General features: G+C 36.8%; 1 protein-coding gene and 1 long non-coding RNA gene across 2 annotated transcripts; one reads left to right on the top strand and one right to left on the bottom strand.

The window, feature by feature from the left end:
• Positions 1-977: 977 nt before the first annotated feature.
• On the top strand, positions 978-8,692 carry LOC145239305 (protein FAM227A-like). The gene is made up of 16 exons (XM_080102615.1): positions 978-1,224; positions 1,661-1,843; positions 2,093-2,146; positions 2,202-2,248; positions 2,871-3,011; positions 3,366-3,464; positions 3,627-3,731; positions 3,873-4,092; positions 4,800-4,902; positions 5,537-5,636; positions 5,696-5,761; positions 6,065-6,208; positions 6,573-6,667; positions 7,186-7,260; positions 7,697-7,769; positions 7,825-8,692. Exons 1-16 carry the CDS (start codon positions 1,101-1,103, stop codon positions 7,900-7,902), a joined length of 1,707 nt encoding a protein of 568 aa, XP_079958741.1. The 5' UTR covers positions 978-1,100; the 3' UTR covers positions 7,903-8,692.
• Positions 2,462-3,923, bottom strand: LOC145239313 (uncharacterized). Its single transcript, XR_013862282.1, has 2 exons — positions 3,860-3,923; positions 2,462-3,003 (listed from the first exon to the last, which is right to left on the bottom strand). It is a non-coding gene; the product is annotated as an uncharacterized LOC145239313 (long non-coding RNA).
• Positions 8,693-17,999: the final 9,307 nt, after the last annotated feature.

Here is a 17,999-nt window from a genome sequence, read left to right as displayed (position 1 = left end):
CATATCAACCTTTACCGAGCAGAGCAGGTTAATAACAAAATAAATTGTTTTGTCGAGTAAGAGCAATTGTCATCGGAATAGCATGGTTTTCGCAATGGTGAAAAATAAACCTTTAATACGCAATGTCAAGACCAACAGCTCCAAACTAAAGCGGGGTTTAACGAAGTCAATTGGTGCTTTAGTCAATCCTCGGGGCGTTGGCTTATAAGGTCGGGGGCATTATGAAAACATTATGCGGCCACACACGTAGTTTAAATCTACCTGTAAGAAACTGTAATCTTTGGATTTCTGCTCATTTGTCACCGTATTCATTTACTCGCTTACTTGAGCAAGTATTTGGAACACAAGTTTAGGAATGGGGGTAATAAATCAAAAGTTGAAATCCCGCCGACATTGAAAAGACAATTAGCTGCTGTATTTTTAAAGACCAATTATTGACATACAAAACTCTGTTATACATGGTGTATCAAAAAAATGTTTGTTTCTCAATACTTCATGGAAATGCACTGTAACTTGCAATAGGCATTTTCATTTTCGTAGGCATTTTTTGTTGTTTTTTCATTGTCAAAAGTTCAATATGTCCCTGAAGTTTCAATAAAATTTCATATAAAAGGGTTGAGCGAAGCGCAGGACATTTTTTTGTTTTGAACCGTAATTTTTGGGGTGTGATAGTTTTATTAGGTTGTTAGTTATGGTGGCATTGGTATAAACTCAACCACTTGCGGCGCAACAGCCCGGTGTTATAGAAACGAAAGGTACGCCAAGCAGTCGATTTATCCAAATCTTCGTGATGGCAAAACCTATTTAAACACAATTAATACTTGTCATGACTTGACAACTCTTTTATTACTGCTTTAAATTTTCTTTAAGTTTCTTTAATTTTGCTTACGGTGCTATATTTTCTTTTCGTATGGATTTTAAATAAATTTTGCAGGCGATTTGATTGCACCGGATTATCAGAAAAAGTTTTCGCGCATTGGTTGACACTTGACAATTGACAATTTGGAATGATATTACATGTGATTAAAACACTGTACACACACAAATAATGTAAACTGTTATTGTTACATGAACAGTTGGGTCAAGGTTAACAGACAAACATGGCGGATATCAGTCGAATTGCTTCGCCTATGAGTCTTTGCGAAGAGGATTTATTCGACACAAGCAAGAAGGTTGAAAAACGAAAACAAGAATTGCGTAACTTGCAGAAAGTTCGCCCTGCTCGTATCCTTTGTTACTTTGTCATTTTAAATTATTACGAATACCAGTGGTTGCTAATCTGTTCCTTTGCTTCAGGGGCCAAGTGTTTTTGGATTACTCAGAATACTGCATGCAGATTCCGATTTTAGGTCTTAGAGAGCATTTTTAGGATTACGACTCAAACAGTACTACATTAATCAATGGCCCTTTTGACTTTCAAAGGTCGGCAACTTCTAAAAACACTTCTCAGTTTCTGCTATTTTTTTGTTAATTCAAAAATGCCAAATGATATGAAATTCTATTATTTATGTGCTGGCATATCAAACACTCACTACCTTCCTGTACAAGTACTTAAAAAACAAACATATTGTTTGAAAAATGGGTGTTAGTAATGCTACTTATACATTATTTTTAAGCAAACTGTATCAGCTTCAGGTTTTCTTAACAGTTTTTGACCTAGCCTTTCTCATTGGATCAATACAGAAAGTAAATGAAAGAATTTGCAACTTGGACAGTGAGTTATCCTTGTATGACAGCAAACTTGCAATCGAAAGTCGCTCAACTATGCGTGATGAAGTTTACGATCCAACAACTGGAACATTCCAACAGAAATCAACAAGGAGGTCAACAAGATCTGCCAAGGGTAGTTCAACAGTCAAGTAACAACAGAAAATTTGAAACAAACTGTTCATACAAAATTTTCATTTTTTTTATTTTTGCTCACAACTGTGCCATTGAAAGTTTCGCACACAATATTGTTCCATAATGAAGAATATTTAATAAACAAAGACTAAACCAACCAGTCATCTTATGGCACATATAAAACACATGAAGGAAGTCATTATTCTCAATTTTCTGATCAATAATAAAACAATTTAAAATATTTTACTAGATCGCGAAGACAAAGAAACAAACAAATTTGCTGGAGCATTTTCACAAGAATCAGGTAACGTTTTAAAATGTTTATCCTTAATGGCACAAACAAAAACAACTTTTTTCAGGGCAAAAAATTGACATCAAAAGCAGGAAAAAGAAGGAACCAACACAGGTAGAAAACAATTGTTTCTGCAACAAACATTTTGAAATAATATTTGGTTTATCTACATGAGTACAGATGGTGTGTAGTGGAATTAAAATCTATTTAATCTTAACACTTAAAAGTCATCAGTAGTGTAATTATTCTTTGACCTAAAAAACGAAAAATTTTGACTTTAAAAAACTTTTTTTTGACAACATTTTGACCTTTGAAAAATTCAAGTAGTTAAATTACACATTATTGTACAAAAAGTTAAAATATGGCTGTAGGCTACTCTGTAGAGCAAATGTCTAACAGAAGGGCAAAAATCTGAACACAGACCTAGCCTGTTCTGAAAAGGGAAATGATCACTGCCAAAAAACTGCAGCTAAGACACAACTAAAATTATTCAATACAGTTGTCTAAACGAAAGATACATGAAATACCTAAAGCAAAACCGAAGCAAGAGCTGCACCTAACCTGCAGCTGCCGTAAAATGACTTGGGACCTACCAAAATTTTGCACGTTTTGAGATGTGTTGAGCATCACGCCATATCAACCTAATTATTTCACTCACTTTATGGTTTATGATTGACAATAAGTTGTAACTGGTTACAAAATATTTAACTTGACACAAAACTTTACACTTATCCAGCAATCTGATGCACCACGATTAGTTGAACTTCAACAGTACCCAGGATTTTCCCCATCTCGCTTGACACCCTTACCTCATTCTCTGGCTGCCACGACTGTATTGGATCATGTCATTTCAGCACAAGATGACCTGCCTAGAAAGGTAAAGCAGTCATAAAATAAACACATTGAATTACCAAACTTATACCTTGTAGTTGTGTAATTTGCCTCACATGTGCTGCACAGTAATAGTTAAGTTGAGGTTGATTTATATCACATATCTGTCAAAATCACAAATGTGACTTAATAGCATTGTTACAAGTAAGATCTAGTGCAGAGTTTCTAACCTTTTATCCCACTGGATACTTTACTTTTTTTTGGAAAAACATTCAAATGAGGAAGCTACTGCTCAGGATCCCTGATCTAGTGTCTTATTGTTATTTTTCCTATAATCACATTGCTTGTTTGATATTAAACACAATTTATTATGATTTGCTTGACAATATTTATGTTTTAGCCAAAGTATCGGGCAGAAGTTCGCCGAATGCTCTACTCCAAAACACAACGAGCTGTGCTCCAAGACACATTCTGGTGGTTTTTCCTTGACAAGTATCATGTATGATGCTAGTTATTATCCTAACAAATAAACAAAATTCATTTGTTTACATGCTTTTTTTGCATTACAACAAGTTGTTTTAACATATTGATGACAAATTTTATTCTGTGTACTTTTAGTGTAGCAAAAAGTTTAATTTTTTTTCCTTTGTTAATTTTGCAGCCAGATGTGGAAAGTCAGAGCAAACTTTTCAAACGGATTGCTCGAAATTTTGTCACATTTCTTCTGATGTCCCAAGATCCAAAGTTTAGGAACACCTTTTTTATGGTAATGATTTCAAATAATCAACCAAAATCGACCGGAATTAGCACAACATAGACAGCAAGCACTTCTATTTTTGTTAACTTTATGTAAACACATAGATAATAATCTTTCCACAAACGTTAATTACATACCTGTTTGTTTCAGACTTATGCCAGTATGTTGGCACAGTCTGTATACTCAGCGTTTTGTCTTGCATTTCCTCAATCCTGGCGACAGTTTGACGAACCCATGTTCAAAGAAAACCTCATCTTTATCACCACCAAGTGGGTGTCTGGCATTCAACCGAGTCCTCGGCAATACGAGAAATGGAATTACCAAGCATTAGAACCTGCAAAAATGAGAAAAGAAGTCAAAACTGTAAAAGGTTTCAGATTAATAATTTATGTGATTAAGACGAAAATTAACACCACATTTGTAAAACCGTTTTACTTTTTAAGCCGCTGCCGTATTTACTCGATTGTAAGCCGCCCTCGATTGTAAGCCGCATGTTGAGGTGTTAAAAAAATTGTAAGCCGCCCTCGATTGTAAGCCGCCCTCGATTGTAAGCCGCACGCAGGAATTTTAGATACCATTGTTTCTTAATACATCTTTTTGTTAATTGTTATATGGTATGACTATTTGTCCATATCTGTTAGTTACGTTGATAACTGTACCCAACAGAACGTATATCGACGTATAATTCGTACATGCATACATGTTTTGAACCCCAAATAGTTTAAAATGTTGAAGTGTAGAAATAATTTCGGCATAAAATAAAATATAAGCCGCCCTCGATTATAAGCCGCACAAACGGCAGCTAAAAAACAATATAAGCCGCGGCTTACAATCGAGTAAATACGGTATACCGATCTGTTTTCAAATTTTTTGTTTAAATATACACTGGAAGTGTATGATGGGAAGTCTGGTTAAAAAAATCTGTTGAAACTTTTCTTTTTGATGCTTGTTGACTGTGCAAGTTATTTTGCTTGTTAGATGCAAATTCCAGCGCCTGAACAGAAGACAAAAATACCAAGGACTTTTGTTTAGGACTGGGGACACCAGACTTAAAGCAGCGAATTTCATGTTTTACAGAAAAGAAACCCGGTTTCGGGGGCAAACTTAGTCCTATTGGTTCGTCGGCTTCAACAAAAACATCCACCGCTCATTCAAGGGCGTCAAACAAAGGAATTTTGAAGTAAGTTGTAATTGGGGTGCAAAAGTTTTCCATACAGTATGAAAAATTGCTTCAAGAATTTCCTTTTTTGGTGTATTTAATAATCAGTGAATAGCGCAGAAATATGTAGAAAAAGTCCCTTAGGCACAAAAAAGACAGGTACTCACGTTGGTGCGGTCGAGTTTGTAATTAATACAATCCTGCAAACTTCAAACTTAGGTTTTGTTTCAGCAATAAACTGTTGCTATTCTATGCAGAATTTTGAAACTATTCGTCAGGCCTTCTTGTGGTGTTTTTTCCCCTGTCGAACCCCACTCTCTTGAGTGGTTAGATTCTAGGCCTCCCTCGACTGGTCTCAGTCATGTTATACACACAGTACAGCAAACTCACTATCTGGTGAGTACCGCCACGTAACGCCTGATAATACGCTGTAGCTGCAGCGCGTTTAGTCATGATCCACCAATTGTGCCCTCCACTATTTTGCGCTCCATAACGATTCAACGCTGCGCAGCTATTTCCAGCTGGGTGATTGTTTTAGTGCAATTGTGTCGCTAGTTGTGCTTTCACCAAGCGAAATAAACTCAACCCAAAAAGTGATTGGACCCCGTTATACACATAGAAATGTTTTGCAAAGCTAACATGCATCCATTGACAGAATGCTGGGCGGACGGTCCGAAGCTCAGTCTGCAGTTTCGTCACTGAAAACGAAAAGCAACGAAACTAATGATAAGTCAACTCTCTCCCCAATAACCGAAGTATGAGACGATGACTAATTGAAACTTTTTGGTTGTGCTTCAATAGTATTTTTTGTCAGGTTCCAGCTGGTATCGATGAAGAATCTGTTCATCCCAAAACTCGCTCATCAGCACGAAAACACGAAGTAAAGTTGGGCCTGATTATTTTTGTTGCTTAACTGTATTAACTTTACCACAAACGACATTGCTGTCCACTGTCGGCTCCCTGGTATGTTGACTAAATCTGAACAGTTACCTTAGACAATTTTACAACACAACCAATGTTTCAGAATAAATATGTGACCAATAAAGAGCTTGCTTGGTTAAATGCCATTTTAAATTTTTTTTGTATCTTCTCATACACTTTACGGCTGTTAGAATTTTTTGTTTTTTCATTAAACTACCCGTTAGGAAAATTTCATTTTTCTTTTCTTATTTGTTTTGCGCAGGAATCGTGCGCAGTAGGACGCTCGGCCGAGTTTGAACGTTGCGCTTTTAATATATACGGAAGATCCCCTTTACTAAGTGAGTTTCTGCAGCAGAATAATTTGGAACGTAGGTCGGGTTGCGACCATTTGATACGAAGAACACAAGTAAGTGGACATGACAACTAAAAAATCCAATATGTGTATTTTTGTAACTTCTTTGCTTTGTGGCTTTGTGATGTGCTTGGCGGTCGGCTGATTCGGTATTGCGCCTTCAATGGGCCTGGCGTAGGCTGCTATGATTTAGTTGTATTGGTCAACTTTATGATTTCTATAAAGTATTGCGTTACATTAGTTTAGGCTGGGTATTGACACAGCAACACGCGGTCACAGCGTGTTACAAGTACAAAGTCACATGGGCTTAATTTGTAAAATCTTCAGCAGTCCGGCGGCAAGTTCTAAAAGTGTCTTATGGTGTGAAACATGTTAATTTGCCATGGCCGATATTAAGGGCAGTATTACATATATTTAGATCGAAACGTATCCATCACCAGAGGCGCCAACGTACCAAGATTTTCTTCAGGTCAGCGGAAAGAAAATTCGAGAAACGACGGAGAGTTACAACAGGTTTTTGTATCTTTGATCAGTCAACTTGTTTTGTTACTGTGGTCACAAACGTACCATTACGTATCTTAAACCATTTATTAAGGTAAAGGTAAAACTTTAAAGGAGAATGAGCATTTTATTGAGACACCAAAGTTACGAGCCTGGGCGCTTGTTTAGCGGCTGCAAGTGGGACGTAAATAGCAGAATCATCGCTCGCTAGGTGTCGCACGTCATTAACATATTGAACCAGCGCAGGTGTTGCTCTGTATTTGCTTATTGTCAAATTTTCAAACGTCGGAAGCGAGGCAGGCATCGGTGCTTGTGATTCAACTTTCCGCAGGATCACTGCTGATTGCTGAGCCTGCGTAGCTCAGTTGGTGGAACGCGAGTCCCAGGCCGACTCCTGTTGCGGGTACGAATCCCACCGCAGGCCACTATAGCCTGTGCCTTGCCACATGTGAATGCATAGGTGATCGGCTTAGGCCTGGCATACTATGACTGGCAAAAACAGGTTTAAAAATATTTCAACGATTTCGCAGAATTCATAATCAGTGGAGAAAGTCGTGCAGCGAATTTACAAACCGTATGACAGAAGAAACGAAAGCCTATAACACGTAAGTCGCTTAAAACCTTTCCATTTTAGACAACTCTAAAACTCGCTCGTTATTACGTCACAATCTAACTTGTTGTCATGTTGATGTTTAAACTCGACGTAAACGAAGGAAGAGCTCCTAGGTGAGAACTCATAACAGACAAAGTTTGCTAAATACCGATAGGTGGCGTAAAGTATACAGTTATTTCAATTAAAGTGAGACTGGGATAGGGTTAGGAATTATGTCTGTAAGTTGGTTTACTGTTATTTATGTTATTATGAAACCTTATCCCGATCCTAATAGCCCTAACAGTATTTTTACACAATTTGTTTTTAAATATTCGCAAATCCTGTTTGTGACAGCTATCGGTATTTAGCAAACTTTGTGTGATGAAAGTTCTTTTGTTAGTAGAATTTTCATTTACGAATGCTACAAAGCTGGTTTATCTCTATTTCAGCAAAGCACAAAAAGTGTTGTCTAAGCCGCGTCAAGTTCGATACCTTAGCAATCTACTGCTCATGGAAATGAAGGTAGTGATAGAATGAGCTCAAAAAAAGCAGTCCTAATGTATTATTGTGTTTACAGAGAGATAGAGACGAGATGAACTTGGTGGGTGCATCAGCAGCTTTGCAGTCAGCCCTAGCAGCCGAAACTGCGAACTAACTCTTTGCCTGAAATGATCTTACCTTGATGTTTATGTTTAACGCAGCGCTTGTTCATTTTTTTGTTGATTATCAGCTTGACAAAAGTTTAGTGTAATTTATTTTTACGTAATAAACTTTGAGGCTAAAATTAGCATCATTAATTAGTAAGTTGCATGAAATATTGTGAATTACTTTGGGCAAGTAAAAGTTTGGTCTCTTTGCATGCCTTTTAACGTTTTGACTTTTTCTTACAGTTAAATCAGGTAAGTAGACTGATTAGCAACGGCTTTACCTAATTGACAACGTTGTTGATATCGACATGTAAAAAAGTTTACCTTTTTGCTAATTGTAGTGCAACGATATTACCTTTCATTAGAAAACGCTTATGTTGCTTCTTAGAGGTTACTATTAGTTACAGCACTGCGTTACCTTTACCTGTTGTAGCGTTACGTTTTCTTGTTAAAGTGATGATACCTTTATTAGCCAACTTTTGAAACCAAGACAAACATTATCAAATCCGATTTGCGTAAAAAAACGTTTGCTTCAGTAAAGAATTTTGGAGAAATTTTTGCTTTTTGTTGAGTTTGGGAAATCCTACCATCGTAAGTTTATGTTGATTTGAATTTTTTAATATTCTTGATTAAAATATTTTTAAGTTGTTTCCGTTGGTTTTAACCAGTTTTGTCAACTTGATAATGATATAAATGTTTGACTACCACTGTGTTTTTTAATTGATGTTACCTAGTTGTTATGCAATAAACAGTGTTGTTTGTCACATGAGTTTGATCAATTAAACATGGCCATTTTGAGTTCCCCAGTCTGTACAAAATATCTACCACGCTTTCCACTAAAGGCGCTGTTCATTTACAGGTGTGCAATGCAATGTTTTGTTACGATTCATCTGCCCCGCCCAATCCAATGCAGAGTGCAGTAAAGATATTGTTATAGTAAGCGACTGATTTCAGCGAAAATTTCAGGGAAATGTCTTTCTGCCTAGCCAAATGTGTCAAGAAACGTTGGCGTTCTTTAAGAGTTTAGTTTTTGCGTCGTTAGTTTAGCAAAAAAACTAAAATTCTTTGATTGGTTGTTTAAACAAAGACGTGTAAAACGTGAACTTGAAATTTTAGTGTCGGTGTCTTTCAAGAAAAGTTTAATAACAGACGTTCTTAATAATTATGATTTCCAGATGCAGAACTTTGCTGAAGCCAAAAATGTCCATTGCTGTTTCGTAATCTGCACATAACTCAGAAAACAGTTTAGCCAAATCGTTTTTATCTCAATTGCGTGTATTGGATGAGTTGAAGGAAAAATATTCTTGACAAGGTATTTGTTATGTTGTATAAATGCCTGTAAATTTTTGCTGCGTGCAATAGTTTTTGTTGCGCCATAGTATAAAGAAGCAGTCATATGAGTACTCAGACGCCTCAGAATTGAACTGTTTTTATGCATAATTATGAGTTTATTATCACCACAAACCCATCAGCTACTAACGTTGCACACCGACCACAAAACGCATAAATCGCAAAGAGAGGAAGTTAGCGACAAATTACTGATGTACGTTGCTGTATTGGTGTAGTTAGCATCTGCTGATCGTTCGTTAGTGCTGCATTGCTTCTGATATAGAAGTACAAGAGGTGATGAGGCGTTCATTACAATAGTTACATTGGAGAGTTAATTCGTTATCAAGGTAGTCGTGATTTATGGACTTTAAAATAACTAGCAAGTGTTTGAAAAGCGAACTCGCTCTTGACCAAGGTACTACGATCCAAAATTTAAGTTTTGCTTCACAATACTAGCCTTGCTTTGGTAAATTGTATGCTCTCTAACGATAAACCAGTGATATGACTCAATCGCATTTGATTCGGTGTGAATAGATCCTTTGTTCTGTCGAAACTAAGCTTGAATAATGATGCCATTATTTAAAGCTTTTCAGAAAACAATCTGTATAGCTTTATCGAAAAAGTTAATACAAAATTGACTTGCACAAAAATTCTGACGTATCGGTTAAAAAGTATTTTACATCCTGTGAAACACTTTTTATGTCACATCCTATGTGTGTAACATTTAGGCAAAGTCATCCACAACATGTACATCGTACAGCAGTTAGCTTATGTTTACATCAATCCAAATAGTCTGAATGAAAAACGCCTTCATGGTGTTTGCCGATGAACTTTTCAATCTGAACACATTTCATTATATTACATCACAATTACCATCAAACAATCATCCGAACCAGTAAAGTTTGGTTTCATGTCCTAATGCTTCGTCTTCCGCTGTGAGGCATGTGTAGATTTCGGTCATTTAGCCAGCAGTTATACAGTGGTAGAGTAGCGCGTGTAAAGCAAGGCATGCATCAGCGCATGATGATGAGAGTACGATGGAGTCACACAGGATGTTCAGAAGCGATTGTCAGATGGGCTTGTGGCGGATTTTTTATGGGAAACTTCCTCACAATAGCGCCAGATTGACAAGCGCTGTCCACAACCGCAGAATTCCCGCCGCAAACGACTGCAGCTACTGCTGTGATGGAACAGTGAACTATAGTGTCGTCACGTATAACGTTATAGTTCTGTTGTCAAGTAGAACCAGTGTTGCCTACAGTTTCAATAGTTAGAGTTAATGTGTTTGATGTTCGCTGTTTTGTGTTCTGTAACAGTCGACTAGCTGTATTTGGATCATGTTGAGTCTAAAAATGGACCTAGATGGCTTGGAAGTATTTTTATCAGCTTATTCTGTTTAGAATCTGTGTTTTACGTGTTTTTGTGCTGTTTATTGGTAAAATTTATATTGAGCCGCAGCCGTTTTGCATAAAAAGCAAGATTTGAAAACAGTTTGCTCCGTATAATGATTACACCACTAAATGTATTTATTTTGTTGCTCGTCAATTCCAAACTGAGCTATAGTAGACAACAATGATTTATAGATTTAGATTTCTAGACCAGTGGTTCCCAACCAGGGCCCATGCCCTCGCCCCCCCCCCCCCCCCCCCCCCCCCCCCGAGGCCAAAAAGTTACTTTAAGGGGGGCATGGTCCACGAAAGGTTGGGAACCACTGTTCTAGACATGTGAACATATTTTAATCACAAAAAAACAACAACAAGGCAACGACGCCTGTGGCAGGGTAATTGTCCTGGTGACATAGATAGAGCTTAAAATCCAACGGATCATTGTTTTGAGTTTTGACAGTTGCAGTATATATATGCTATCGGTGAAATACCCCAGTAAGGACCAATTTCATGACTGCTAAATATTTGTCTCGTTGCCCAAATAAAGTGTGGCAGCTGTATGGACGAGTACAGAGTCAGAATAAAGGAAGTGATGTTATAACGATAAATCAGTGTTGACGGGGTACTTCACTTCCGTTTGTGCTGGCGCGTATATCAGCCGAGTATAGCAACTTATGAGACCGAAGAGACCATCTTCTGGAAAATATTTTTCAAACTCACCTCATAATGTGTTCTTGTAGTTTCACTCTGCGACTGCATCGTGGTTCTTATCCCCTTTTTCTCTTTGCCCCCACACTTTGTTAACAAATTATTTCCACTAAACTATAAACTATAAAAAGTCAAAAGAAAAGGTTGCTAAAAGTGCTCTTGTAAACAAATACTTAATTGGCGACATGGCATGGTAAAAGCAATATGTACTAAAGCAGAAAAAAGATGTTTTATTCGTCAAACCTTGACAAGACTTCCGCGACCTACTTTAACCTAGGTGAAATCTACAAAATGGGTATAATTTTACCACCGGTTAATAATAATTACTGCTTTATGCTACTTATAAAACTTTCTTCGGGGCCTTTAACTGCAGCTACCACTTTGTAGCCTCTGTTGCACACCCCCTTAACACAAGGTCTCAAAAACACAAAGGTTAAACATTGCTTCCAAAGTTGTAGGGTCGATAAAGTCGACACAATTTATCAGTACGTATTTCATCTGCTCCTTGTTTCATTTTTCCTCCGCAGCCGTTTTTTTACACGTAGCAATTAGCATTAGAACGACATCCATTTAAGTTGTGTATGTCTGCTAAATGGCAATGTAATTTGCGTACGTTTGAACTTTCTCATTTTGGAGTTTACAGTGTTGCATTAAACAAAGAAACTAAACGATTGCGTGAAGAAATGTAGCAAACAGCTATCGTAGCCATTGTTTCTTCAACGCTACTTAGGACAGTCTTTGTGCAGATCAATTTCATACATAAGCGCAGGGGTGTGCAACCTTTATTACTGATGGTGATGAGCCTACTGGGACACATGCTGCACATCCTTTGCCAAGCCCACAAAACGTTAAAATTGTCTACTATACAAATATAATAAGAACAAAAGTTTGTTGCAGTTAACATTTCCGCTAGCCTTGACCTACTTTCGGTTTACTGATGTTCATGCTTTGTTTATCTTTTCAACATACAACTTAACGTTGTGTAGGCCCAAATCAGGGGTGGGGAACCTGCGGCCTTTTGGGGTAGTAATGCGGCCTTCATGTCAAATTGTTTGCGCATAATGCAATGTTTTAGATTTCTCTGTGATGTAACAAACGTCTCTTAGAATAGATCATAGATATGCATACAAAACGAATCTGCAGGTAAAATAAATCCTGAATGTTGTAGTGGGAAATTTGTTTAGGTTTAACATTGCATTCACCTTTGACCGTGCTATTTGGAAAAAATACAAAAGACCATTATGTAAACAAAACTGTTTGGAAACCACTAGGGATGTTCAAAGTAGAATAACGAATCCTTTGGATTCGAATCCAGTTAGATTCGAATCCATTTTTGCCGTTTATATCGGGTAATTGGAACCGATATAAATGTGTGCTCTTGCCGTTGGTAAAAATGTAAACACATGCGTTACGTTTTCACGTCGACGCCCGGTCATTATTCCAGTTGTAAAGACGGCAAGTGACTCGTCGCCGTCAAATCAGGGAGCGCTATACAACCTTATAACGCCAAGCCACGAGTCGCTATAACAACGCCTTAGCGACGGTTATGCGTTGGAGGCATAATTAACGATTAGCGCACTTGTTACGCATCTGATCACGTGATTATGCTTATGCCATTGAATGACATACCGGCGACTTTTTGCAACGTCTTACCAGCATCTAATTGTTTCCGACACAACAAAAAATTAACGGTCATGGCGTTAGGCGGCGATTGGAAGCATGGGATTGTCTGTTAATATCGCAAAAACAGTGACGGAATCCCATAACATATGACATTTGCATCATTTTTTAACCCCATACGAACATAAGAATGCAGTCAGTACACGCTGCAAAGTTCACATTTTGTGTTGCAAAATCGATGGTAGAATTTAAAATCACCCAATGTCCCAGCTTTACATCACCAAATATTTTAACTTTGCTAGGGTGCCTGTTTTTGCAGTTGTTTTAGGTTAACAAACGTTATATATTAGTACACTAGGGAGTGTATGTCAGTCCTCTACCATCAACAAATCAAGGTACCACAGCATGCTTACAACATAGTTACTTCTACTAAAGGCAATAATAATCACTAAATAAAATAAAACTAAATAAAAGTAAAAGTTATTTTTTAACTTTATGCTAATTTTTCTGGCTTAGTGGATTTTGGGTCATTTAGTTTTAATTCAGTTGTGCAACGTTTTTTTCCGGTGTTTTTTTTTGTTTTGTATGGTTCTTTTTTTACATTATAACTGAAAAATACGTTTTATAATGTACTAAACTGGTATAATTTAGTTGTTTTTAAGATTAATGATTGCTCAGTCAAAAATAATATAAGAATTGGATTCGATATTCTAGATTCGCATCAATTATTCTAGAATACCCAATTATTCTACTTTGAACATCCCTAGAAACCACTGTTTTAAACCAGAGAAATAGACAATGCGGCCTACACGAGTGTCGACAAAACGTTGCGTGGCCTTTATGAATCAAAAGGTTCCCCACCCCTGGCCCAAATGAACCAAATGAAGATATGCATGGTTTTTGTTTTAATCAGAATATTTCTAGCACTCTAATGTAACAGGTGCTTTGCTGGTGAATCACATGGGCAATATATAAATAGCATGTCACAATAGTGTCGTTTTGCACACAGGGCGCAAATTTTGTTTCAGTTTTCGAGAAATGTTGAGTCATGATGCTAATAATAACCTCAATGCTGAGAGACCAGCAGTTTTTACTTATCGTATCATTATTACGTAATAGTGGTCATTTTTGCGAGAAAAATGTCATCACTCGTGTATATTTTAGTGGTCAGGTTAAATCAAACTGTAATACGCGTACCATTGGAAGCGAAAGCCTTTGAGGTGGTATGATCTTTTCGAGTCCAGATAGTGCCATAATTATTTTTTTCGCATATTACACGTTTATAATGCAACAAAGAGTACTGAACTAATGTTAGCGATTGTACTGTAGCCTATTTTCGCGAATTTTTAAAATAGGTTGTCAATAAGAACTGTAAGAAACCTCCAAATGCTTTTTGAGTGAAAAAATAGAATTATTGGGTTTAATGATTTTGTGATTTTGTTTTTCGTTGGAAAGGGCGTTTGCAACTACCGTTGTGCTCAAAATCTCATTATGTTTTGAAAATAATTAGCTAATGTTTTACACAAGGCTCATACTTGAAACTAGATAGAATGGTGGTCCCAAAATAATGAGTAACGATCAAAATTTGGGTCGCAAAAAATTAAACGTATTAATTTAAGGACACATTGTATAAATATGTAAATGCAAATGTTTACCGTGAATACATAAATGTAAATGTAAACCACGAAACAAAATAAACATCAAGGGAATATGTTTTTTTGTGTTGTATTATATTTTTTCTATAGGCTTGATTGGGGTCACACAATGGGTTTGTTAATGCGAATCTCTGACGTCACAGTTAAATTCTGGACCTAGTAAGGCGTGCTGACTAAGTAAGTTGAATTAGGTGTTTTATTAAAAGTTAAAATACAGCGGACTTATAGTATATGCATTTGCTTTGGTCCACTATTTTTGTGGGTCGCACTAACGTTTTGGTTGACCGCTGAGCTTCTTCGGTTATATTCATAACTATCAACGTAAAGTACGTGTTTTTTACATTTGTGATAAATTTTGCAGCGGCAACAACACCAAGTCAAATGTCATGTGCAGTAAATTTGTGATTGAGTTTAAATAGAAAGGTATTGTCTGACTAGGTAAAGCTTTAAATGATTTTTATGCTTCAGTTCATGTGAAATTGAATTAAAAAGATACAAAGTCCTGCTTTAGAATGTTTTTTTTATATTGGACCTAAATTTATTGCGCAGTTTTGGTCTTGCATGTAAAACAGGGCTTGCTTAACCATATGTTGGGTCCATATATAAGAACCGACATATTCGCGGTTTTATTCTGGCAAGGATATTCAGGCCATTGGTTTTGGCAAGGAGTAAAGGCGGAGCTATCGAGATCTTACTAACGTATGCCACATTTTTTTCAGGCGTTAAACGTGTGTTGACTTTGTAGGGCAAAAAACGCTGGCCTGAGGAAGCTTTGCTCATTAATCGTCGTTGTCCAAAACAATAACAGACTCATTTGGAACTTTAGACCAGCAAAGCGGGTCGCTGCTACTACAGTTACTGCTTGGCCTCACCTGCTATAACGTGACAAGGAAGTTATTATCTTGACCGTTTGAACATCGGTTTGGCACAATGGGATTACCTTGTTGCCTGTCGAGCGAGGAACTAGCTTCGAAGAGAGAAAATGACCGAATTAACGACATTATTATGCAACAAATAAAAAAGCAGAAGAGAGAAATGAAACTGTTACTACTTGGTAAGTGTATTTTTAATATTATTAATTCGCGCCATTTATAGGTAACTTATTTTTTCTCAAAATTATAATAAAGTACACATAAGAAAGCTGTTTCTTATCTTTGATGCGTTTGCGATTTTGTGCTAAATGGTTTTTGTAAACTTGATTCTACTGGGTACATTCCGTTGCCCGGCATATTCAAAACATTTGGGGTCTGGTTTGCAAAGACCATACCATATTGCCGTGAGTGTGTTTGTCGGAATGAAGTTTTTAGGACTTTTAACGAAATAAGCCCCGCGATATTCTACGTTTTGTTAGTTTCAATCTTTCGCTACAATAGTTATGTGTAAAACCCCTCAAAACAATTTGGCTGATGAAGGTAAACCTGACATTTTACAAACATATAGGCCTATATATTGAACAGCTCATTTTCGGCATTATTCCTGCTGCGTTTGGTTACGTATTTTATCCAGATCCAAGTTGTTTGATGCATTGGTTAATATTGTCGAAACAATATACTTGCCAAGAAAGAAGTAAAATAATAAATGGATGACAGAAATCCATATTGCATACGCAAAATGAAGATTATATTTCGATATGAAAAGGCGGTTGGTGCACCAGCCTTGTAGGCCTAGTTATTAAGATGCAATCCAGAATAAAACCATAATCATTAAAATCAGCCTACCACAATCACAAAAAAACATAATAAAAAAAAACCCACCAAGCAGCAAAAACATTACAACGATTGAGGTTTGTTTTTTCGCATTGAAAGTAAAAATGTAACTTTGACACAGGTGTCTTAAACACATTAATACAAGAATCCATTTATATTTCCAAGCAAACTAGAGTCGCACGTCGCAGCATGTCACACATTTGTCATTTATTTGACGACTTCTTCCTTTTTCATGTGTCTGAGTCTTCCACACGCGCTGAGATGAACCGTGTAGGCTGGGTCGGTTAAAAGCTAAGTGCATTGGCGCTTTACCTGCAGTTGAACTAACGACAGCTGCTAATGTCTACTGCATGTGGAAGTGTCTGAATAAAATTATTTTTACTCATCAACCGAATTTTAAATATTTTTTGGCGTAAAATACTGCCCTAGGCTGTAAAAAATGACTCGTTTTGCGTTGGCTTTTATTGTTCGCATGTTTTTCATTTTGTTGAAAGAAGGATTAGAATAATTTATATTCATAACAATTGTTTTTAGTCATCAGTTTCTGGGGTTTTCAAAGATTTTGGGGAATTCCCCAATATGCGAAAAATATTTAAAAGATTTACGTACAAATGTTTACATACGGTTGTGGTAAATGTCTTGGATTCGGAGTTTACTATTAAAGAAAGGCATGCAAGTTTATTCTACCTGTTGTGCTTGACGAGCCTGATCTTCGGAATCTGTTCTATATTTAAACCGAGGACTAGATGGTCAAGCTTGACAGTGGCATCCGGTCCAAAAAACATACTTTAGAGACTCCTGTCTAACTACAGCAAGTTTTTACTAGACGTAATTTCCTGCATAGGTTCTGCTCAAATTTTTCCTTGTTTGTTGTTAAAACCAACGGTAAATACGCCATGCAAAATGAAAAAAGTTAAAAAAAATGTTTTTATTTTTTTATTAGTTTGTTAACTACATACTTTGAAGATAAAAATGCGGCTTAAAAAGTTCGGATAGATCGCGTAAGCTGAAGTGAGTTACTAAATTCGACGAATCCCGGTAAAATTCCAAAAAACTTTCGTTAAGAATTTCCCACAATGCACCGGACCACACCCGGCAGCAGAACTGGCACAGAAGTTTTCGCAGCGTTTTGATGGTTGTGAATTTTGATTCTACGTTTAAGGGCACAGTTTCAAAGCGTTACATAAACTTAAACGTGACAAGAACGAATTATAATTTATGCAGGGGTTGTGTTTTAGAACGGTCTTCCTTCCGAATGACTAAATTCACGTTTCAGTATCCATGTGCCACTCGCGAATTGAGTGCTGCATTTTTTACACTTTGGCTTGTCAGTAATAGTGTGCGAAACAAAACAGTTCGGACCAGATTAGTGCAACATATGTGTTTTTTAAGTTGCTTGTGGTTTAGTTTTTCTCTACTGTGTCCTTACTTGTTTAAAACATTTAGGTTTAGTTTACAACGTTTTTATACTTCTGTCAGTTTAAGAAAAGTTGCTACCTTATGGAAATGTGCCAAGGTGCTCAGTGTGTTTACTACTAAGCAAGTGGTAACTGTAACTGTTAACAGATTTAACAGAAGTTATAACATCCACAAGTAATGTATTAGGTTTATAGATCTTGTGATTAAGTATTTGAAAGACCCCAGGTTTACTTTTATTGTGTTGCTCATTTTTATTAATTGGCTTATGTGGGTCGCTGTATTT

The sequence above is a fragment of the Phallusia mammillata genome, chromosome 1 (assembly GCF_965637545.1).
Source record: "Phallusia mammillata chromosome 1, kaPhaMamm4.hap1.1, whole genome shotgun sequence".
Taxonomy (NCBI): domain Eukaryota; kingdom Metazoa; phylum Chordata; class Ascidiacea; order Phlebobranchia; family Ascidiidae; genus Phallusia; species Phallusia mammillata.
Note: the sequence above shows the minus strand (reverse complement) of the source record. Positions and strands in the feature narration are given on the sequence as shown.

Excerpts from the sequence above, each read along its gene's own strand:
- LOC145239305 (XM_080102615.1), top strand. The coding sequence starts at position 1,101 with ATGGCGGATATCAGTCGAATTGCTTCGCCTATGAGTCTTTGCGAAGAG. Across the intron at positions 6,668-7,185 it reads ACGACGGAGAGTTACAACAG|AATTCATAATCAGTGGAGAA; the intron begins GTTTTTGTATCT and ends ACGATTTCGCAG. Across the intron at positions 7,261-7,696 it reads GAAACGAAAGCCTATAACAC|CAAAGCACAAAAAGTGTTGT; the intron begins GTAAGTCGCTTA and ends TCTCTATTTCAG.